General features: G+C 47.0%; 1 protein-coding gene across 1 annotated transcript in view; it reads right to left on the bottom strand.

Annotated features, from left to right (window-relative positions):
- DNAH8 (dynein axonemal heavy chain 8) overlaps positions 1–23945 on the bottom strand; it is a 9979189-nt gene that overhangs the window by 540658 nt on the left and 9414586 nt on the right. The window contains exon 84 of the mRNA XM_069236651.1: positions 19045–19146. Coding sequence (XP_069092752.1) covers positions 19045–19146 — 102 coding nt within the window. The remainder of the gene's footprint in view (positions 1–19044; positions 19147–23945) is intronic.

The raw sequence follows: 23945 nt of genomic DNA, 5'->3' as shown, positions 1-23945 counted from the left end.
GCGACGGGTGCAGTTGCACCTGTCGCGAATTTCAGTGTCTGCTAGGCAGACACTGAAATTCTTTTTGGGGCCCTCTTACGGGGGCCCCGCGGCACCCCCTACCACCATCCTGTTCCCGGTGGGAGAACCGCCAGGAACTGGATGGCGGTAGGGGGTGTCAGAATCCCCATGGCGGCGGAGCCGCCGCCATGGAGGATTCTCAAGGGCAGCGGAAAGTCGGCGGGACACCGCCGACTTTCCGTTTCTGGCCGCGGCTGAACCGCCGCGGTCAGAATGCCCAGCAGTGCACCGCCAGCCTGTTGGCGGTGCTACCGCCGACCTCCGCCATGGCGGTAATTACCGCCAGGGTCAGAATGACCCCCTTAGTGTGTCTGTGTTGTGGCAGTTGTAATGTGACGTCACTGATTTCCTATTAGTGGAACATTGTAATCTTGGTTCCTGTTCATTGTTCCTGTCATTAATATTAGCATTCTCACAGGCCTATGCCCCACCTGCATGTCAAATGTAGTGTGGGCAGTTTGGGGATTTGTCTGCATCACATCCTCTAGGTGTAGTTCTGTCCAAATTGTGTTTTGCCACCTTCTTGTCCTACTCATCGCTCCCTCTACTTCCATTAGCATGGTGAGGCCTTGCAATGCCTGTTGGTGTTCTGATGCCACTTGCACCACACATAACAATACGGGACTGACCCAGTCTATGATATTTCACATACACCTATGCGTTCCTGAGACCTAGCACATACCATGTATTGCACTGGCATGACACGATACAGGTGTCAGCGTTGGTAGTGTGTCATGTTGATGTTTGCCAATGTGTGCTATATTGGATTGCACTGATGGGCCTGGAAGTGTTCCATTTCCTCTTATGACTGTGCAGGTGTGTTTCACTAGCCGGTAACATATGTCCTCCCCCTCAATGCTATTGTCTTAGCAGTATTACAGTTGAGATGTTGCAAGGTGGCATTGCAGCTATTGTAACACTGGCATGGGGTAGACCCTGGAATGGGCAGCATGGGTATGACATGACTGCTGTGTACTTCATAATGTAAGTAACATTACATGATGTTTATTGCGCCTATAGACATGAGCATTTGACAGGATTTACACTTGGTTAGGAATTGAAGGAGATTGATCACGTCATCCTGAACCCTCTATTTTGGGGTGTTTGTTCCCTGGGCACCTAACTGCCATTTCCTAATTGACCAGCATGCACAGCACAGGTGGTAGTGGCAACTGTTGTCAATGGTAAATGCTGCTTGAGGAAATGGCCTGAGACTGGACATTGTCCCCTAGTTCACGTTCTGACAACACTAGCTGTCCTGTGACAGCTGCCCAGTTTTTCGTTCTACTCTTCCCTTCTGGTCTGCTACAGCATTTCCAGCAGCCTTGGCATGGCGGAGTACCCTCATGCAAAGGTTGTTGGTGTTGTGCTGTGCCACTGGATGGCCCAGCACAGCCCATGCACCCGTGCCGTGCCCCTTTCCCCTTTTCACTGCCTGATTTCCATGGCTGACATGCATTGTGTAGTAGGTATGTACCTACCCCCAGTTGCAATTAACAATTAGGCATTTTGGTCCCTCATGCAACTTACCCTGCATATGTGTTCTTTCCTGGTAGTCTGCGCTGTCCTTTCCTGCAATTCCTGTGACGATCTCCTTTGGGATGACGGCTGCCACCTTCTCCTCCATCTTGTCCAGGGCCTTCTGCAGTGCTGGATTCCCACCTCCAGTCTGCATTGATGCCTTCCTGTTCCTTGCCATTTTATCCTTTGTCCTGCACTTGCAGTCATGCCAGCTTTTCTTGCACTCTGTGGCAGTTCTCCTGATCTCTGCCACACTGTTTATCTTGTCAACAGTTTGTTGCCAAATTGCCTCTCTCCTCCCAATTGGCAATTTAGAGGTGATGAAAAGTTGATGCTGGTGCTCCGTCACCTCTCTGACCAGTATTTCATGCTCCTCTGCACTGAAACACACTTCCTTTTCTTCTTGTCTCCTCCTGGGTCTTGTCTGTGTCCTCCTGGCTGGTTCCTGGTAGATTGGGGTCTCCCTGGTTTCTCTCCTGGCCTCTGGGATCCAGTTTGGGGCTCCTTAGCACTGTTTGCTGCGTTTGCGCCGCTTTTTTACACTAATGCGGTGGAAAATAGCACATATCTGGTTTGCGACGATGCAAACCAGGTAAGTCATTTTCCCTGCGTTAACATTGTTTTGCTTTACGACACGGCGCAATGGTTAGAGTAAAAAAAATGACTAATGGTGCTAAGAAATGGCGTTAGCCTGCATAAAACATTTTTGACGCAAAACTGCGTTTGTGCAGTTTTGGGTCAAAAAGTATAAATATGACCCTGAATTGTGTAAGTTTGCGCCGCTTTTGCGTTAAAAAGCGGCACAAATGCTTCACTAAAAAAGTATAAATATGGGCCTTAATTGCAGTATCCGCGTGTTTCAGAGGAGAACTTTGGGCACTGGCACGTTTTTATTTACAAATTAAGCACTGATTATTTCTCAGTGTGAATCACCATGTATAAATAGTAGTTTTTGCACCCGATTTTTCTGAGCAGGTTTATATTACCCTGCTAAAGACATGGCATAGTATGCTGAAAGGAAATAATGACCACACAAAACATCTAGTAATTCTTCACATCTAAATCAAGAATACAAACCCAAATTGTGTTAGCGCTCAGACAAAGTCGTACACAACTTTTCACAATCATCATGGTAGTTGTAGTCCTTCAGTCTTTCGTTTTGCTTTTTTTAGTCTTCTTTTAATGGAAAAACGCTAACCAATTTTCAATTAGGTCATCTTGTTTCATTTAAATAGTTCAATTTTCACTAAGGAATTTTCCCATGATATTTCATTTCCATGAACCTCCTCAGAGGACCTCAACATTGCTATGTGGTGCTGGCTTTGAATGCTGCAGAACCGTTTCACAGGTCTGATCCTCATATGCCTCACCCAGCGAAGGCGCAACCTCTCGGCTCAGATCACTGGCCCTGAAAGCTGCACGTTTCAACACCAAAAGCACAAATTGTGGTAGTTCTCAATACGGAGACACTGAACTTTTGAAATGTGTCCACCTTTAACTTGCTTCACTCGTCAATGACAGAGAAACAATCCCGGCGTCGCTAATGACCGAAGTTCCAGGTAAGCAATTACTGTTGCGTGAGCTTGCTACTTGGAGAACATGTGTGTTTAGGATGCCTCTGCTACAAGACCAAGTTGAAGCTTACATGTTTAAGATTGCATGCCCATCACAAGTGCCCTTAAAGTAAAAATCGCTACAATAAACAATAAGCTATTCTTGTATGTCAGCGTTTTAAAGTTTGTAAGAGAAAATGTTTTAAGTAGCATAAGTGTTCTCTCATGTTGCTCGTTACACAACTTACTTTGCCCTCTTGAGTAATATGAGAGTCAGCCACCAACTCTGATGGTGGGGCAGTGAAAGTGGTATTCTATTCTAATTAGCATGGCAGATTTAAATTAGGATGCGAAATGGCAATATTTTCATTTTTTTGCAGCAGACAGAGAAAGAAGGTAAATGGAAGTGCTTTAGTTATATGCAGGGCCGCTGGAATTATGTGGCAGAGAGGACCAAATTATGCGTCAGGGTTGACCAATTTATGTAGTAAAAAAAGTCCAGCTGTATATTTACAGCGCCAACAGTTCTGACTCAAGGAAATGCGAATCCTGCTGCATTGAATAAGCTTGTTTAATGAAGGCAGCAACTGTCACTAGGTATTTGTAAATATCTGATGTGCTGATTTGAGGTCAGAGCGAAGTGCCTTGAATTGGCAGTTCTACCCCATTTTGAAAAGTGGGTGTATTCCTTCTACTTCCAATGTTCAGGTTATTGGAAATATGCATCTCAAAGATCCAGGGAAGTAAGTTAATCTCTTTCCTGGTTCATCAGGAGAACACCTTGGAGCAGACCCATAGGAAAAGACTGTTTCTTCAGGAACTTGCTCAGTTCTCTGAGGTCTAGCGTCAGCCTACATCGTCCAGTTTTCATCTTTATCAAAAAGTATCTGGAGTTAAATCCATGGTTTCTCTGGGATCCAGGGACAATCTCTATCTCTCCCTTAAGGAGGAGGAGAATTTCCTGTAGTAGCTCCTTCAAGTGAAGATGATGTTCTTTCTTGGGTGGGCAGATAGGTGGTTTCTGTAGAATCTCCAAAGAATGTCCTGAGTGTATAATCTTCAATACCCCTCAGTCCCATATTATGGACACCCCTGGAGGGGCAAAATCCCCATCTGCTGAGACACGGTTTCGGAAGCTGGTTCTGTATATTCTATATCAAAATGAAATATAGTGTGCACAGAGTCCAGGGTTTCCCCAGAGGCTTAACAGAAGCTGAAGTAGATAATACTAATGCTCTATTTTGTGGTAGTGTGGTCGAGCAGTTCGGCTTATCAGAGGGTAGTGCAAATAATTTGTTGTACACATATGCGCAAAAAAGTGAAGCACACACTCAAGACTAACTTCAGGCCAATGTTTTTATATAGCTAAAATATATGTTGTTACTTTATTTCTAGAACCACAAGATTCAAGTTGCAGGTAAGTACATTTGCAAGTGAGTATTCAACATATGTAACAATACCACTGTGTTTCAAATTGGAAAGTTATATGGTTTTAGAATAAAAATAATCTGTTTTAAAAGCGGACAGTGCAATTTTCAGAAACAGTTCTAGGGCAGAAGAAAGTTAGTACGGTTTTGAGGTAAGTACAAGATTTACAGTTCCAGTCTCTGAGGCTTAGGATGGTTCAAGTTAACCCCAATCACCCACCACCAGCAATACGGGGCCAGCCAGGTGCAGAGATCAAAGTTGAGGTTGATTTAACATGGGCTCCTATGGAGACTGGGGGCACTCGGAATCAGGTCTGATTGCAGGTAAGTACCTGCGTCTTCGAAGGGCAGACCTGGGGGGTTTAGAGGAGCATGAGGGGCCACAGGTCAGCACCAAACTCACAACCTCAACAGCGCGTGGGCAGCCGTAAGCAGGGTGCAAACACAGCGTCGGGCTCCCAATGCTTTCCTATAGGTGGACCCAGGGGTCACAAGGATGCTGCAGGTGAAGTCCAGGGGGTCGGTTCCGGGAAATCAAAGTTTGGACAAGGAGGAGGGCTGCTTGCTGGACGTTGCTGCACTGAAGGTCTGAGTTCCCAAGGCCAGGGGGCTGCAGGTGCAGGGGTACCTTTAGGCTTCAGGAATCTTTGTCTGGTTCTGTCGTGGTCAGGGGGATCCTCCGAATTCAGGCTGCAGGCATCGTCGTGTTAGATCAAAGGGGTTAACCCAGAGTGGACACTTGCTCAGAATCTCCTGGGGACCAGTTCTAGTCGGTTGGGCCACCTGGACACAGGCCGTGGACATCGGGTGCAGAGTGGGCAGGACTTGCGGATCCAGGACAGTTCTGAAGTCCTTGGATGGAGTTTCTTCTTGGACAGGGCTGCTGTCCAACTGGAGGTCTTGGTTCTCTGTGATGCAAGCAGTGCTCTAGAGGTCGCTGGTTCTGCAGATGTGTCACCTTCTTTTTGCAGGGCTTTTGAAGCTGGAAACAGGCCGGTAGGGCTGGGGTCAAATCAGTTTGCGTCTTCAGTCTTCTCAGCTGGGGGTCAGCTTAGCAGTCATTCTTCTTTCTTCTTGTGAGGTCGCCAGGAATCTGGTGAGCTGGTTTCAGGGGAGCCCTTAAATACTAGATTTAGGGGCGACACAGGGGTCAGAGGGCAGTAGCCAATGGCTACTGTCCCTGAGTGTGGCTACACCTTTCCTGTGCCTTCTCCCTTTGGGGACGGGGGGGCACATTACTAACCCTATTGGTCCCTGTCCCCCAAACTAAGATTGTGGATTCTGCAGGGAGGGGGGTCACTTCAGCTTTGGACAACTTAAGGGTGATCTCAGCTGAAATGATCACTCCTCCTTGTTTTTCCTAAGTTTCCCACCAAAAGTGGGGCTTTGTCCAGGGAGGTGGGAAGGGCGGGAATCTCCACTAGCTGGAGTGCCCTGGGGCACTGTAACAGGAGGCCTGAGCCTTTGTGAAGTGCCTCTGCCCAGAGCAGGCTTTGTTTCTGGCCTCAGAGAGCACAAAGGCAAACACTGCATGGGGTCAGAAACTTGTCTGCTAGTGGCAGGCTGGCACAGACCAGTTAGCCCTACACTAGAGGGTTGGGTAAAATACAGGGTGCATCCTCCTTCGTGTGTTTTTTAGAGTAAATCTAACACATGACATCAGTGTGGGTTTATTGTCCTGAGATGTTTGATACTAAACTTCCTAGCCTTCAGTGAAGCCATCATGGAGCTGTGGAATTCGTAATGACAAACTCCCAGCCCATGCACTTAATATGGCCACACTGCACCTACAATGTCTAAGAATGGACTTAGACACTGTAGGGGCCTATTTCTCATGCAGGTATGCCTTCACCTGTGGTATAGTGCACCCTGCCTTAGGGCTGTAAGGCCTACTAGAGGAGTGACTTAATGGCAAGAAGCTATTTTAAAAGTGGACACAGTTCAAAAATCAACAGTTCCTGGGGGATGTAGGTTTGGTTAGGTTTCTCAGGTAAGTAAAGCACTTACACAGTCAGTCTCCTGGGCATAGGCAGCACACTGTTGGGGGTTCAAGGCAACCCCAAAGCCACAGCACCAGCAACACACGGCCGGTCAGGTGCAGAGGTCAAAGGAGGGCCCAAAACACACAGGCACCTATGAAGAACAGGGGTGCTCCGGTCCTAGTCTGCTTACAGGTAAGTACCTCTGTCCTCGGGGAACAGACCATGAGGGTTTTGTAGAGCACTGGGGGGGACACACAAGCTCACAAAACACACCCTCAGTGGCACAGGGGAGGCCGGGTGCAGTAGGCAAAGTAGGCGTTGTGGGCCATATGTACGAACACATTTTCCCATTGACACAGAATGGGAAAAACCCTTTGCTACATCTGGCCCTGGGTTTGCTATTGAAAGCAATGGATGGACCTGGGGGTCTCTTAGGCGATGCAGGCAGGGCACAGGGGGGTTTCTCGGGCCAGCCACTGACTGAGCTAGGATGAGAGCCGTCTGCTGGTCACTCCTGCTCTGGTAGGTGGTTCATCTCTGTCCTGGGGGCTGAGGGTGCAGTGCTTGGTCCAGGCATTGGGTTCTTTTGTTACCAGGCAGTCTCGGTCAAGGGGAGCCTTTGGATCCTCTCGCAGGCGTCACTGTGGGGGTGCATGGGGGTCGACTAAGGGTGTCCACGTCGTTGGAGTTGCCTGGGAGTCCTCTCTGCAGTGTTGGTTCTCCTGAACTCAAACCGGGGGCGTTGGGTGCGGAGTGTGAAGTCTCATGCTTCCGGCGGGAAGAGAGAGTCTCTTTAAAAGCTGCTTCTTTGTTGCAAAGTTGTTGCAGGTTCTGAACAGTGCCACTGTTCTCTGGAGTTTCTTGGTCCTTTAGGTTCAGGGCAGTCCTCTGAGTCCTCAGAGGTCGCTGGTCTCCGTCAAATGCGTCGCTGTGCAGGTTCTTTGAGTCTGGAGACAGGCCGGTAGGGCTGGGGCTAAGTCAGTTGGTGTCTCCATCTTCCCTGTGGGGTTTCCAGGTCAGCAGTCCGTCTTATTTCTTCAGGTTGCAGGAATCTGATGTCCTGGGTTCAGGGTTGCCCCTAAATACTGAATTTAGGGGTATGTTTAGGTCTGGGGGGCAGTAGGCAATGGCTACTGTCCTTAAGGGTGGCTACACCCTTCTTGTGCCTCCTCCCTGGGGGGGGGGGCACATCCCTATTCCTATTGGGGGAATCCTCCATAACCAAGATGGAGGATTTCTAAAGGCAGGGGTGACCTCAGCTCAGGGCACCTTAGGGGCTGTCTTGACTGGTGGGTGACTCCTCCTTGTTTTTCTCATTATCTCCACTGGACTTGTCGCCAAGACTGGGGGCTGTGTCCAGGGGGCGGGCAGCTCCATTAGCTGGAGTGCCCTGGGGCATTGTAATACGAAGCCTGAGCCTTCGAGGCTCACTACTAGGTGTTACAGTTCCTGCAGGGGGGAGGTGTTAAGCACCTCCACCCAGTGCAGGCTTTGTTTCTGGCCTGAGAGAGCACAAAGGCTCTCACGCCCTAGGGTCAGAAACTCGTCTCAGTGGCAGTCCTGCACTGAAGGATTGGGTAAAATACAGGGGGCATCTTCTAAGATGCCCTATGTGTGCATTTTGTAATAAATCCAACACTGGCATCAGTGTGGGTTTATTATTCTGAGAAGTGTGATACCAGACTTCCCAGTATTCAGTGTAGCAATTATGAGCTGTAGAACTACCAGACCATACACTTAATATGGCCACACTGTACTTACAATGTCTAAGAATAGACTTAGACACTGTAGGGGCACAGTGCTCATGCAGCTATGCCCTCACCTGTGGTATAGTGCACCCTGCCTTAGGGCTGTAAGGCCTGCTACAGGGTTGACTTACCTATGCCACAGGCAGTATTTTGTGTGCACTTTGTCTTTTTCTCCCCACCAACACACACAATCTGCAATGGCAGTGTGCATGTGTTAGGTGAGGGGTCCCTTAGGGTGGCACAACACATGCCTTAGAGACCTTCCCTGGTCACAGGGCCATTGGTACCACTGGTACCTTTTACAAGGGACTTATCTGTGTGCCAATTGTGGAAACAATGGTACATTGTTAGTGAAAGAACACTAGTGCTGGGGCCTGGATAGCAGGGTCCCAGCACACTTCTCAGTCAAGTCAGCATCAATATCAGGCAAAAAGTGGGGTGTAACTGCAACAGGGAGCCATTTTCCTACACAGAAAATTCTGTCAAAGATGTGGTGAGCAGACTGTCCTCCGTATTATAGTCAATGGCACTTGTAATATGATTGACTGGACATCTGTCACGTGTGACAGAATTCCTGTGTGCCAAACCCAAGAAAGCAGGGATTTTGTTATGCAGGATAATGTAGCTGTGAGAAAGGAAACTCACTTTCTGAAAACATCCATCTGGTGTCGATATTTTCAAGGAAGGCCTGTACAGGGTTTTGCAGGACTACAGTGGCATTTCTGAGCTGTCTGATAGACAACAGAATCTAATTTTTAGGTGGTTGTTCAAACAAACTCGAGTTGTCCTACCCTCTAGGCATGACAGAGGAAACAAAAGCAGGGTTGAACATAACTTTCTTTCCTTATAGCCAGATGAGGCTATGAAAAAGGAGTTATGTCAAAGATCTCGTCTTCTTCACCTTTTACTTCATTGTTACCTGCTAAACCTCGATTTTCTGACAGAGGCTGTGGTTGATGTGGAAGCAAAGGTACAAGCCATTAACATGGCTGTGGTGCTTCCATTGGCTGTTGCAGTAACTTTAGCAATGGTATTAGAGGTTGAAGATGTGGCATCTGAGGTTGTGGTACAGTAGAAAACCTGCCATAATAATCATCAGGGTTTAAAGGTCTTTCAGTAAATCCACTGGTACCTCCATTTTGACTGGTTCATGATTATCTTCTTCATAGTAGGGCCCATATTGCCTATCATATTGTGGATGGTGGAATCATTCATCATCTCCATGACACGTGTGGGTAAGCCTGTGATGAATATTAATGTCTGCACCTGGGTTGCTGTGATCATCTTAGAATTTGACAATCAAATCTGCAGGACTGATTGGTCGGCAAATGGTGAGGTCGAATGGTTCTTCATTGATGGGACAGTAGCTGTTAGTGTCGAAGAGATGGATGTGGATGGTGTTACTGATGAAGTTGTCAATGATGCTGTTGATACTGATGCCTTTCATGGTCCTTTCATTAGGGGAAGACTTTGTGGACAATTAGGTGTTCTGAGATACTGATGGTGACAGTGGAACAGATGTTTTTTCAACACCACAGAGGATGACTTCATCAACAATGATTTCATCAATGGCAATGTACACCATCTTAGATATAAAGAAAAACTTATGTGACAGCATTTCACCAACTTGGCCTCACACGTTTTGGGCACCATCTAGTGTAGTTCCATTTGGGTGAACAGTCAGTCAGTCAGTGACAAAAATCTTTATCCGGATCTTAAATATATATATCCATAAAAGAACAAATATCATAACTACCACAGTACATTTATACAATAAATACTCAAAACTCAATAAACACATTCATACTTCATAATCTTATGTTTAAAATCCTAAAATACAACCCTAAAAACATTAAAAAGAAAAGGAAAAAGGGGAGCTTTGGACGCTAAAAGCAATCCCTTGTTTAGATCAATCAGTGGTACATCTTGATACGTTAAACGTGTTGGTGTCCCAGGTGCCATGAATTTAACAATCAAATTCATGTATTTTCCTCTTTTTAACCATTACAGTGATAAAACAGAATATAGCCAGACAAACTAAATCAGACTCTAATAATTGCCAATATGACATAGCGTCCCTACACAGCCTAATATTCAGTGATCTAAGAATTGGAAGTAACGAGGTTTTTATCTGTTCGTTGTAAAGCTTACAGACCAAAAACATGTGCAGTTGGGATTGCCTTGAGTGCTTATCACACAGACATGGTGTTAAGTCCCTACTGCAGTATACCTTGGGGAGAAAAGCTACCAGATAATGGGCCAGCCCCAAACGGAATCTTATCAGATAGTAACAGAAATGTCGTGGGATAACTGGGAGATAAGGCTCAATTTTAGACGTAGTACATAAAGGAAGGTAAGCTGCCACCATACTTTTCTCCAAATATTGCCTTTCTCTCTCCACAGGCCTCTTCCCTTGGAATTAGTTTTTAACTAATATGATGTCCCTCTTTTACATCGGTCTGAGGCTGGCAAACAAATCAATTCTGTTAATGCTGATCAGAGAATCTTTAATATACCCAATCCATGCGCACCTCTGTATTCCATCCAGTTTCACACAGTCCCTAAGCAGCGACTGAGTGAGAGCTGCATCTGGCTTATACCACATGAACAACCACAGGGCTAAGGGAGCCATTCTGACTATGTCCTCCACAAAGGGAAGACCCAATTCTGCATGGGGAATTATAGCTGGAACACTTTGGGGGAGAGACAAAAAACTTCTCAAAAACCTATTTTTGCTTCTTTGTAAGGAGGTTGCACCCATATAACCCCATAACCCGGCACCGTACATAGCTATTGCCGTGGGCCTAGCCTATGGATCAATGTAATGGGTTTTAGAGGTGCACAGCCCAATTTTAGGATACATATACATAGGGCTGTCACTGCCTGAGTGTATTGAGCATCCTTAATTTCTCATAGGTCCTTCTAGTTAGATCCATTATCAAAGGGGCTCCCCAAATAAGAAAAAGTAGTTACGCTAGTCGGGTGATTACTTTCAATATAAAACTGAGGAGCTTTACTTTTTGGACAGCCACATATCATAGTGTAAGATTTTGCTCTGTTAGTGGACAGTCAAAGCAGCCTCATAAATGCTACAAATCTGTTCAAGAGTCCCTGTAGGCCCTAGCATACATTAAGACTGGGTGGGGTCTGTCAGCGATCTTAGGGGGATCTGCCTTTTCATTAATCAGAGCCTCCTCTAGGCCATTTATATAAAATGTAAACAAAAAAGGTGCTAAAGCACATCCCTGTCTCACCCCTTTCCCTACCTTAAAGTGGCTTGTGCAATGCCCCTCATGCCCAAATCTGACCTTAGCTACCATGTTATTATGGAGTTGGGCTAGCAGGGACTCTAGCTTAGAGTCTGCTCCTTTACTAATCAGCATCCCCCACAGTTTATTTCTGACCACATTGTCAAATGCTGCTAACAAATCCATAAACGCCATATAGAGACACCCTTGCTTCGCCCCCACATACTTTCTCTTATCAGGTGGAGATTTAAACACTGGTCAACTGATCCTATCGCCTTCCTAAAACCATACCGTGAGTCTACTAAAATGTTGTTATCTGTTGCCCAGCTTTCCAGGTGGGCCGGCAAAATTATCCTAAAGATTTTTGCTGTGACATCAATTAGAGAGATTGGGTGATAGCAGGCCGGATCATTCTGATCTCCCTTTTTGAAGATTGGAACAAAAAGAGCACTAGACCAAGATGGGGGAGGGACTGATGTTGATGCAGCCCTAAACACGTTAGCCAAAATTGGCACCCACAGATCAACATTATTCTTAAAAAGGTCAGCTGGTACACCATCAGGCCCTGGGGCTTTGATGGGTAGTGAATCATTAATTGCCACCGCCACCTCGTCCGGATGTATATCCATCCCCTTGTACCCAAGATTAGTAAAATCTATAATAGTGGTACTGTCACTCTCCCCAGGGTGACATTCGTACATCTTTTTAAAATGTGTGATCCAACTATGCTCTGGGATATAAACCTCAACACCCTTGTGTGGGTTAGAGGTGAAATAAGGGGTATTAACAACCTTCCAGAACTGCACTCCATAATTGGACACCGAAGCGACTGCTAACTTCTCCCAAGCATCTTCCCTAATCATCTTTTTCCTTGCTACGACTGCCTTCTTATACTGAGCCCTGCATCTAGCTACTTCTGTTTGATCTCTCGGAACCTTCTTTAGCTCTCTTTCAGGATTGCAATGGGCATACGTCGTGATTCTGTCAAACCACTTTACTGGCTTTACCATGGAGGGTTGACTGGGAAGAGTTAAATGAGCCCTAACAGCGAAACAAATGTCTGCAAAGGCCCCCAAGATCTGAGCTGGAGATTACTCTAATTTTAAACAGACTTTGCAATTGGGCAGGTTTTTACCCACAACATCCGACAGGAGAGCTTCCTTGTCCACTTTTTGGCACTTAGCTAACACACCCCTGTTCTTGTGGAACTCTATAGGGCCCCTTTTTCCTGCGGGATTCTCAGCTTGGGGCCAAATCTGATTTTAATAACAAGCGGGTTGTGATCACTGTGGCCACTCAGGGCCACCTGAAAACTCTCCAGGGTATGCAACCATGACCTTGAGATCAGAATATGGTCAATAACAGATCCGTGACCTCTCCCGGTAAAAGTAGTAACCGGACCAGTTGTCTTTAGAGCAAAACCACATGTCATTACCAGATCATGCAACCTCATAAGATTATTTAACTTGTCACCACAAGGATTATGGGCAAAATGGAGATAATTGCCATCCTCTTCGTCAAATGTGCCAAAGATCTTATCATCTCCTATAGAGCAGAGAGAAACATTAAAGTCCCCACCCCACACAAATATATCATCCCTCTCTAGGCAGCATAGCATTTCCTCAATGGCCTGCTCTAGGTCCAATAAAATCTCGACATTGGACTTCATAAAACTATTGTGATAGAAGTTCTTCAAAAGCATCCTTAACCTTTAACATTACTAGTTGATAATACGGGGAGTCCGTCCTGCTGTCAATTATTATAGTCGGCTGTTGAGGCTTTAAGAGGAACTTTCCCCTTGTATAATTCAGACCGAGATGTTTTTTTGTTTTTCTGGGAAGTGGACAAGTGGAAACCTTTAACAATTTCTCCTAAGACGTACATACTTCCCTTTTTCAATTTGTAAAGGCTCTAATCTTTCTATCTTGAAGGGTTTTCCTTGAAAATCAGTGGCACATCTTACGTTGCTGAAGTTTATGGGTCGAGTGCAAGCAATAAATGCACTGAACATGTGGATCATCCAAGTGGACTTGTGTTTTTTAGAAAGGCCCACAGGGTCTGAGGAGGACTTTCTTAGATGTCTAATCCATGGTAGGATTAGAGATACTTGGTCCAGAAATCAAACCCCCACTGAAAAATTGACTAAGTGGTTGAAATAGCCAGAGATGCCAGAAAAGGAAGGCATTGAGGCATCTTGGTACAGATGAAGAGCAGAGATATGTAGATCCCATGCACACAGGAGATGCGGCAGAAATCTGAACTATGATGACTTCAGGGCAGTTGTAGGAAGTTGGCTCTGTATTTACTATTTCAAAGTAAGAAATAGTGTGCAGAGTCCAAGGGTTCCCTTAGAGGTAAGATAGTGGCAAAAAGAGATAATTGTAATGCTCTATTTTGTGGTAGTGTGGTCGAGCAGTAGGCTTATCAGAGGGTAGTGTTAAGCATTTGTTGTACACACACAGGCAATAAATGAGGAACACACACTCAAAGACTTACTCCAGGCCAATAGGTTTTTATATAGAAAAATATATTTTCTTAGTTTATTTTAAGAACCACAGGTTCAAGATTTACAAGTAATACTTCAAATGAAAGGTATTTCACTCAGGTATTCTAGGAACTTTTAATAATCACAATAGCATGTACAGTTTTGACAACAATGGCAATAAGCTATTTTAAAAGTGGACACAGTGCAAAAATCAACAGTTCCTAGGGGAGGTAAGTATTTGTTAAGTTCACAGGTAAGTAAAACACTTACAGGGTTCAAAGTTGGGTCCAAGGTAGCCCACCTTTGGGGGTTCAAGGAAACCCCAAAGTTGCCAGACCAGCAGATCAGGGCCGGTCAGGTGCAGAGGTCAAAGTGGTGCCCAAAACACATAGGCTTCAATGGAAATAGGGGTGCCCCTGTTCCAGTCTGCCAGCAGGTAAGTACCTGCGTCCTCGGAGGGCAGACCAGGGGGATTTTGTAGGGCACCGGGGGGGGGGGACACAAGCAGGCACAGAAAGTACACCCTCAGTGGCACAGGGGCGGCCGGGTGCAGAGTGTAAACAGGTGTTGGGTTTCTGATAGGAATCAATGGGGAGAGCCGGGGGTCTTTTCAACGATGCAGGCAGGCACAGGGGGGGCTCCTCGGGGTAGCCACCACCTGGGCTAGGCAGAGGGTCGCCTGGGGGTCGCTCCTGCACTGGAGTTCAGTTCCTTCAGGTCTTGGGGGCTGCGGGTGCAATGCTGGTTCCAGGCATCGGGTTCCTTGTTACAGGCAGTCGTGGTCAGGGGGAGCCTCTGGATTTCCTCTGCAAGCGTCCCAGTGGGGGGGTCAACTCTGGCTACTTACGGGCTCGCAGTCGCCGGGTAGTCCTCCCTGTAGTGTTAGTTTTCCGCAGGTCGAGCCGGGGGCATCGGGTGCAGAGTGGAAAGTCTCACGCTTCCGGCGGGAAACGTGTGGTCTTTAAAAGTTGCTTCTTTGTTGCAGAAAGTTGCAGTTTGTTGAACAGGGCCGCTGTTCTTGGGAGTTTCTTGGTCCTTTAGATGCAGGGTAGTCCTCTGAGGCTTCAGAGGTCACTGGACCCTGTTGGATACGTCACTGTTGTAGTTTCTTCGAAGTAGGGAGACAGGCCGGTGGGGCTGGGGCCAAATCAGTTGTTGTCTCCGTCTTCACTGCAGGGCTTCAGGTCAGCAGTCCTTCTTCTTCTTTAGGTTGCAGAAATCTACTTTCCTAGGTTCTGGGGTGCCCCTACATACTGAATTTAGGGGTGTGTTTAGGTATGGGAGGGCAGTAGCCAATGGCTACTGTCCTTGAGGATGGCTACACCCTCCTTGTGCCTCCTCCCTGAGGGGAGGGGGGCACATCCCTATTCCTATTGGGGGAATCCTCCAAAATCAAGATGGAGGATTTCTAAAGGCAGGGGTCACCTCAGCTCAGGACACCTTGGGGGCTGTCCTGACTGGTGGGTGACTCCTCCTTGTTTTTCTCATTATCTCCACTGGACTTGTCGCCTGAAGTGGGGGCTGTGTCCAGGGGGCGGGCATCTCCACTAGCTAGAGTGCCCTGGGGCATTGTAACACAAAGCCTGAGCCTTTGAGGCTCACTGCTAGGTGTTACAGTTCCTGCAGGGGGAGGTGTGAAGCACCTCCACCCAGAGCAGGCTTTTGTTTCTGTCCTCAGAGAGCACAAAGGCCCTCACCACATGGGGTCAGAAACTCGTCTCTCAGCAGCAGGCTGGCACAGACCAGTCAGTCCTGCACTGAACAATTGGGTAAAATACAGGGGGCATCTCTAAGATGCCCTCTGTGTGCATGTTTAATAAATCCAACACTGGCATCAGTGTGGGTTTATTATTCTGAGAAGTTTGATACCAAACTTCCAAGTATTCAGTGTAGCCATTATGGAGCTGTGGAGTTCGTTTTTTGACAAACTCCCAGATCATATACTTAATATGGCCACACTGTACTTACAATGTCTAAGAATAGACTTAGACACTGTAGGGGCATATTGCTCATGCAGGTATGCCTTCACCTGTGGTATAGTGCACCCTGCCTTAGGGCTGTAAGGCCTACTAGAGGACTGACTTACCAATGCCACAGGCAGTATTTTGTGGGCATGGCATTCTGAGGGGAATGCCATGTCGAATTTGCCTTTTTCTCCCAACCAACACACACAGTCTACAATGGCAGTTTGCATGTTAGGTGAGGGGTCCCTTAGGGTGGTGCAACATATGCTGCAGCCCTTAGGGACCTTCCCTTTTCACAGGGCCCTTGGTACCACTGGTAACTTTGACAAGGGACTTATCTGTGTGCCAGGGGTGTGCCAATTGTGGAAACAATGGTACATTTTAGGTGAAAGAACACTGGTGCTGGGGCCTGGTTAGCAGGGTCCCAACACACTTCTCAGTCAAGTCAGCATCAGTATCAGGCAAAAAGTGGGGGGTAACTGCAACAGGGAGCCATTTCCTTACAGCAGTGTTAAATTCAGAGCACCTTCACCAGAGCGTCTGCTGGATTTCAAGTCATATGCAATAAGCTTGATTGGCTACTAAGATAATCTTTTTTATCTTGTTTACATAGCTTATTGATGTCTTCTGTTACATGTACCCAGAGGCTCCTACCTTTCCTATAGGCAATGATTCAAGCATGTAAATCAATGATCTAAAGCGTAGGAACACAGCTTTAATAAAAAAAAGGATACCTGGTATTTTCAAACAGAAATACTGTTTTTCATGAAAAATACAACTTTCTGATAATTACAGTTATTTATCCAAAACGAACAATGTGTATTCATGGGGAAATGTCTATTTATTCAAATGCTGATAGTCTGATGGTTTGGAAAAAGTGACTGTCTGTATTAATTGTACCTATATCTGGTATTTAGGTGAGAATTCATATTGGGTCTGAGATGTTGGGAGAAACAAATGGCTGATTTTCATTTCATTTGGCTGAATTTGGGTTCTTGATACCAGGACGACCTGTGGCTGTTTCTTTATGACTTGATTGAAGGCATTTGATAAGCTAAAGTGATAAAAAAAAGTTTGATATTATCACTACAGGATTCTGAGATTAGATTTGTAGTTCTTGAGTAACCAGGTTGTTAATCCAGCCAGCTCCAGTTAGCTCGGTGCAGTTGAGCAAGAGCATTTATATATGCATATGTAGGATTTGTCTGGCTTTCTTCTTTACGGTTCATGATTATGAAATCTGTAAACCCTTTGATTTGTCTACCCTGTGTCTTCCAAGTATATGTTCAGTCAGGTCTCATGACCGAGAATCTATTCTGAAGGGCAGGATGGAAATATTGAGTGAATTAGACACTTAGGACCATATTTATACTCTGTTTGCGCCGAATTAGCGTCATTTTTTCTTATGCCAATTTGACGCAAACCTAACTCCATATTTATACTTTGGCGCTAGACCCATCTAGTGACAAAGTTATGGAGTTAGTGTCATTGTTTTTACTGTGAAAACCTACCTTGCGTCAATGAGATGCATGGTAGGTGTTCCCGTGCAAAAAATGACTCAAAGACCTTAATGACTTATTTATCCTCCCGTGTGCAAATTACACATGGGAGGTAGGCGAGTCTAAATAATGTCGCTAAGCCTGCTTAGCGCCATTATTCAATGCCTGGGTCAGGGCAGGCGTTAGGGGACCACAGGTGCCCTCTCCAAGCCTCAGGGACAACCCCCCCCAACCAGAGGGACAGCGGAGGATGTGGGATCCCATCCCAGGTAAGTGGAGGTAAGTACTGGGTAGTTTTTTGTTTAATTTTTTTAAGTGGCATAGGGGGCCCTCAAATGGGCCCACCTACATGGCACTGGTTGCAATGGCCATGCCAGGGAACCCTTGTCCCGTGTGCTGGCCATTGGGGTGGCGGGCATGACACCTGCCTTTTCGAAGGCAGGAGTCATGTGGCATCGTAGGTCCAGCACCATGAAATGACCCTAATCTGGTTAGAGTCATCCAGCCAAGCGTAATTTTTTAGTGCTAAGCACCCATCTCCCATAGAGCCACCCCTATCCGGCTAACGTAATTTTCCATGACGTTAGCCCACCCTTTGTGCTGGCTAGCGCCATTCCATAAATATGGTATCCGGCTAGCATCAATGGTGCTAGCCGGTGATAACGTTTTTTGACACAAACCTCCGTTAGCGCAGGTTTGCGTCAAAAAGTATAAGTATGGACCAAAGGCCCTAGCGCCTCTTAACGCCACACTAGCATAATTTTTTAATGCTAATGTGACGTTAAGGAGGCAATTCTCCTACGCTGTATGTACAAAGTAGCGCAATGCTTGCATTGCCCCACTTTACGCCCCCTTGCACCACATTATGTCTGCGCTGGACATAATGTATGCAAGGGGGGCTTTCCCCCTAAGTGAGGACTGTAAAAATGGCGCACTGAAATTTACAAAATTTCACTGTTTTTTTTTTTTTTGCATCATTTTTAATGCCTGCTCAAAGCAGGGGATAAAATGATGTGCCCATTACTTTCTTATGGGCCTCCCTTTACTTTGCAGGATTAGCACCACAATTTATGGCGGTAACCCAGAATAGTACCACAATAGCATCATAAACTTTGACGCTATTGTCCTAACATGCGTCATGGTGCACAGTATTGTAAGTACAGCACACACTTGGTATCGTTAAGTGGGCGCAAGAAAAGTGGCACAACACAGCTGATGCGCCACTTTCTTGTAAATATGTCCCTCAATACTTTGGAAAATGAAAGGGCGTGTGACAAGGCCTAAAAAAGTTGAAAGGCAATTTCTTCAGTTCAATTCAGCACAGATTTTTAGGACCAACACCTTTCAAAGTGAGCCAACCTCCACTGCCCTGTAGCTGTTTGCAAATTTTACTGTTAATTTGTGCTAGAGTTCTTACGAGTATTTACTGTTGTCTAAAGCTGAAACATTTTTAAGTTAAGAGGTTTTCAAGTTGGCAGAAATGTATAAAAGGAAGCACAGTATCAAAAAGAGATTCACAACAGGTTAGGTACAATATGTTGTTTAAAAAGTCCTTACCCTGGCAAAGCAATTAAGGAGACGTTTATCATAATCATCTGTAACCCTGCCTCCATATTGCACTTCTCCAATCATGTACCTTATAGTGCTCCATGAGACACCCTATGAGTACAGCAAATTAAAATTACTCAATTTATTTAGGTAATAACAATATTACTATATTGTAGTGGCAGAAGCATTTACAATACAAAATCACACTGCATTGGGCTGGAATACATTTTTTACCTTCAGTAAATCTATTTGTGATGGATGCTGTAGATACATTTAAATTATTCATCTTTAAATGTATTCAAAGTGCCAGACTGGATCCTGAAACTGTTTCTAAGTAATAGCTCCAGTCATACACCTGTGCCTCCCAACAGATGCAACAGCAGTGCCCCATATTTAGCACCATATTGCGCCATCATATTGGTTCTTGCTTCTTTTTCCAGGCTCTTCAGAGATAAGAAGGAAAATCGAAAACAGAAGAACAAGTTACTTACCTTTAGTAATGCACTTTTTGGTAGAGACTATCTAGTCGCACATTCCTAACCTTTGAATTTCCCAGGCGTCAGATTGGATCTGGAAGTTTTTTGCATGAGCAGTACCCTTGCACGCAGTTAGGTGACGTCGATTGGTTCCGTGTGGCGTCGTCCGCGCCGGAAGTGATGATGCGGTCACATATATAGACACCACCTCAGTGTACTGACGTCAGTTACTTTTCACGACTTTCCACTGTAGAGCCATGAAGTGCACTGACAATGGTGTGTCCAAACTAGGGCCCTGAAAGGGAGTATTCATAGCCCTAAAAATCTATACACAGAGCGGGGAGGATGGGAGGGTTGGTAAGGTATCTTCAGCTAGACATAGGGCCTGATTACAACTTTGGAGGAGGTGTTAATCCGTCCCAAATGTGACGGATATACCGCCAGCCTTATACGAGTTCCATAGGATATAATGGACTCGTAATACGTCTGGTGGTATATCCGTCACTTTACCGTCACTTTTGGGACGGATTAACACCTCCTCCAAAGTTGTAATCAGGCCCATAGGGGGTCATTACAACATTGGCGGTAAAAGGCGCTTACCGCCGTACAGAAGACCGCCAATACACCGCCGCGGCATTCCGCCACAGCTATTATGACACACATCTCGGAATCCGCCGAAATTCAGACACCCACACAAGTCCGCCACACCAAAGGTCAGTGATAAACTGTCGAAAACGAATCCTCCACCGTCACGCCAACAGAAACACGCCCATGCTATTACGACCTATGAATCCATGCAGCAGTCTTTCAACCGCAGTATTCCATTGGCGGTACACCCCGCCGCGCTCAAAATACACACACATCTCCAAAACACCGCCACATTTGGACAATTCAAAATACACACACCTGATACACATACAAACACCACTCCCACACACCCAACACAATATAAAACACACACCCACATCACCCACAAACCCCTACGACCAAAAAGTAGAGACGAAGGCGACAGAGAGAGCACAGCAATAGACAACCCCACCACACAGAGGCACACAACACCATCACCCACACAAAGTCCACGCACAAAACACCCCACATCACTACACATCACCACACTCATCACCACATACACCACCCCACACATCACCTACACCACCCAATGGCACGCCAAAGACACCCCAGGTTTTCGGAGGAGGAGCTCAGGGTAATGGTGGAGGAAATCGTACGGGTAGAGCCACAGCTATTTGGATCACAGGTGTAGCACACCTCTATAGCTAGGAAGATGGAGCTATGGCGAAGAATTGTGGACAGGGTCAACGCAGTGGGACAGCACCCAAGAAATCGGGAGGACATCAGGAAGAGGTGGAACGACCTACGGGGGAAGGTGCGTTCTGTGGTCTCCAGGCACAACATCGCAGTTCAGCGGACTGGCGGCGGACCCCCACCTCCTCCCACACAACTAACAACATGGGAGGAGCAGGTCTCGACCAGTATGCATCCTGAGGGCCTCGGAGGAGTCGGTGGAGGAATGGACACTGGTAAGTAAAATCTTAACTATCATATCCCCCACCCTACCTGCATGCTATCACACACCCCCACCATCACCCCCTCCCCATCAGTCCAACTCCTCACTAATGTACTACTAACACAAACCACACATCCCAACACCAAGCCCTGCATGACACAACAAAGCATGGACACCCATCACTAAAGCATGCGCACTGCACATACCCATAACAACCCCTAACCATCATCACACAAGCCCCCACACAGGAATGCTAGCACTGGGGCACACCCTCACCCACCCATTGCACACCATGACACACACAGATGCAATAATCATGCTTTTATACCCCTGCAGGGCCACTACCTAACGTCCCCAGACAGGAGGGTCCAGACATCTCTACCCCACCCACAGAAGAGGCCCACAGTGATGACAGCAGCTCTGGCCAACTGGATCCAGATGACCAGCCCGGACCATCGTGGGCCTTGCGACAGTCGGTTACCCTCGCACAGGCACAGCCCAACACTGACCTTCCACCCTCTGGAAACACCAGTACAGCACCCACCCAGTGGGCCCATGCCTCCGTCCCCAGGACACATCAATCAGCTGTGAGTCCACCACTACAGGGAACCCAGGATAACCCACCACCCCAACAACAACAGGGACCTGGGGGCAGTGGTAGTGGGCACACGGTCCAGGGGACGGAGGCACAGGAACACAGGGGAACTGGGAGGGCTGCTGTGCGACAGGGGACGGACAGGCCAAGGGAACCCACTCTCCACAAGGCCCTCTCCTCCATAATGGGAGCATACCACCACTCCCAGGAGACGATGGCTACGGTCCTGGCCAAGTTTCAGGAGACCCAGCGCCTGCGGGAGGAACAGTATTTGGGGTTCAGAGAGGAACTCAGAACCATCAGCTCCGCCCTGGGCACCATCGTAAGGGTACTGAAGGACATACAGAACACCATGAGGGACACCGTGGCACTCCAAGGGGCCCCTGACACTAGCCTGGACGATGAACTACCCACCACCTCCGCCGGCGCTAGTGAACAGGACGCCCCGCCACAGGACCACCACACCAGCACCCCACCCCTGCAGATGCAGAACCACCCCGCAAGCGGTCCCTGAGATCCAGGAACAGGACAGAGCACGATGGCAAGACCCCCGCCAAGAAATGAGACCACCCTGATTGTCATCCCACTGTCCCACTTCGTAACCCTGTCCAGATTAGAACTGCCCCAGCTCCACTTCCTATGCCCATATGGGCAGTGCACCTGTAAGACTAATAGACTGGACTCTGCCATGGACATTCCTCCACCATCACCCATCACCATTTTACCACCCCCTCCAATAATTAGCACTTCAATAAACACCCTTGAACCACAAAACAATCTGGAGTCAGTCTGTGATTTTGAAAATGTGTATTAGCTATGACAATGACAAAATCTGTTCTCAATATTAATGTCAACATACCTATGTCACACAGCACAAGTCCATGAACGATGCAAGCAGATGACACACGTTGGTAACCACACCTGTGAAACCGTAATGGAAATGTACAACTCAGTTACCAAATACTGCTTGAAATTGACAGACAGGATAGAGGTAGAAGTGTGAAAGTAAAAGTATTAACAAAGAAAGTGTTCTCACCTGTGTGTCACTGGAAATATTGCTGTATGACTGAGTCCCTATCTTCTTCCTCTGCTTCCTCCTCATCACTGTCCACAGGCTCCACAGCTGCCACAACACCGTCATCTGGACCATCCTCCTGCAGAAAAGGCACCTGGTGTCACAAAGCAAGATTGTGAAGCATAGAGCAGGCGATGATGATCTGGCACACCTTCCTTGGTGAGTAGAATAGGGAACCACCTGTCATATGGAGGCACCTGAACCTGGCCTTCAGGAGGCCGAAGGTGCGTTCGATCACCCTCCTAGTCCGCCCATAGGCCTCATTGTAGTGTTCCTCTGCCCTGGTCCTGCGATTCCTCACTGGGGTCAATAGCCATGACAGGTTGGGGTAACCAGAGTCCCCTAATAGCCACACCAGGTGCCTCTGGAATTGACCCATCACGTAAAGGATGCTGCTATTCCGCAGGATGTAGGCGTCATGCAGTGAGCCAGGGAACATAGCATTTACCTGCGAGATGTACTGGTCTGCCAAACATACCATCTGTACATTCATCGAATGATAACTCTTCCGGTTCCTGTACACCTGTTCACTCCTGTGGGGGGACCAGAGCTACATGGGTCCCATCAATGGCACCTATGATGTTAGGGATATGTCCCAGGGCATAGAAGTCACCTTTAACTGTAGCCAAATCCTCCACCTGAGGGAAAACGATGTAGCTCCTCATGTGTTTCAGCAGGGCAGACAACACTCTGGACAACACGTTGGAAAACATAGGCTGGGACATCCCTGATGCCATGGCCACTGTTGTTTGAAATGACCCACTTGCTAGGAAATGGAGCACTGATAGCACCTGCACTTGAGGGGGGATTTCTGTGGGATGGCGGATTGGTGACATAAGGTCTGGCTCCAACTGGGTACACAGTTCCTGGATTGTGGCACGGTCAAACCTGTAGGTGATGATTAAATGTCGCTCCTCCATTGTCAACAGGTCCACCAGCGGTCGGTACACCGGAGCATTCCACCATCTCCTCACATGTCCCAGCTGACGGTGCCTAGGAAGGACAACAGCGACCACAGAGTCAAGCAATTCAGAGGTACGTACCCACAGCTACACAGAACACGAAACAAAATCCAAAAAGTTGTCTGTATGTGTGTTGAGTCCAGGCCTAGGTATGTGTGACGCAGTTGAAAATGAAGCCATGTGGGCCCCTGAAATGGTGGATGCCTGACCTCTAAAGTGGGACAATGGGATGTGAGGTAACTGCGTTGGCATTGTACACCGTCGCGGTAGGCGGTCG

The sequence above is a fragment of the Pleurodeles waltl genome, chromosome 5 (assembly GCF_031143425.1).
Source record: "Pleurodeles waltl isolate 20211129_DDA chromosome 5, aPleWal1.hap1.20221129, whole genome shotgun sequence".
NCBI lineage: Eukaryota > Metazoa > Chordata > Amphibia > Caudata > Salamandridae > Pleurodeles > Pleurodeles waltl.
Note: the sequence above shows the minus strand (reverse complement) of the source record. Positions and strands in the feature narration are given on the sequence as shown.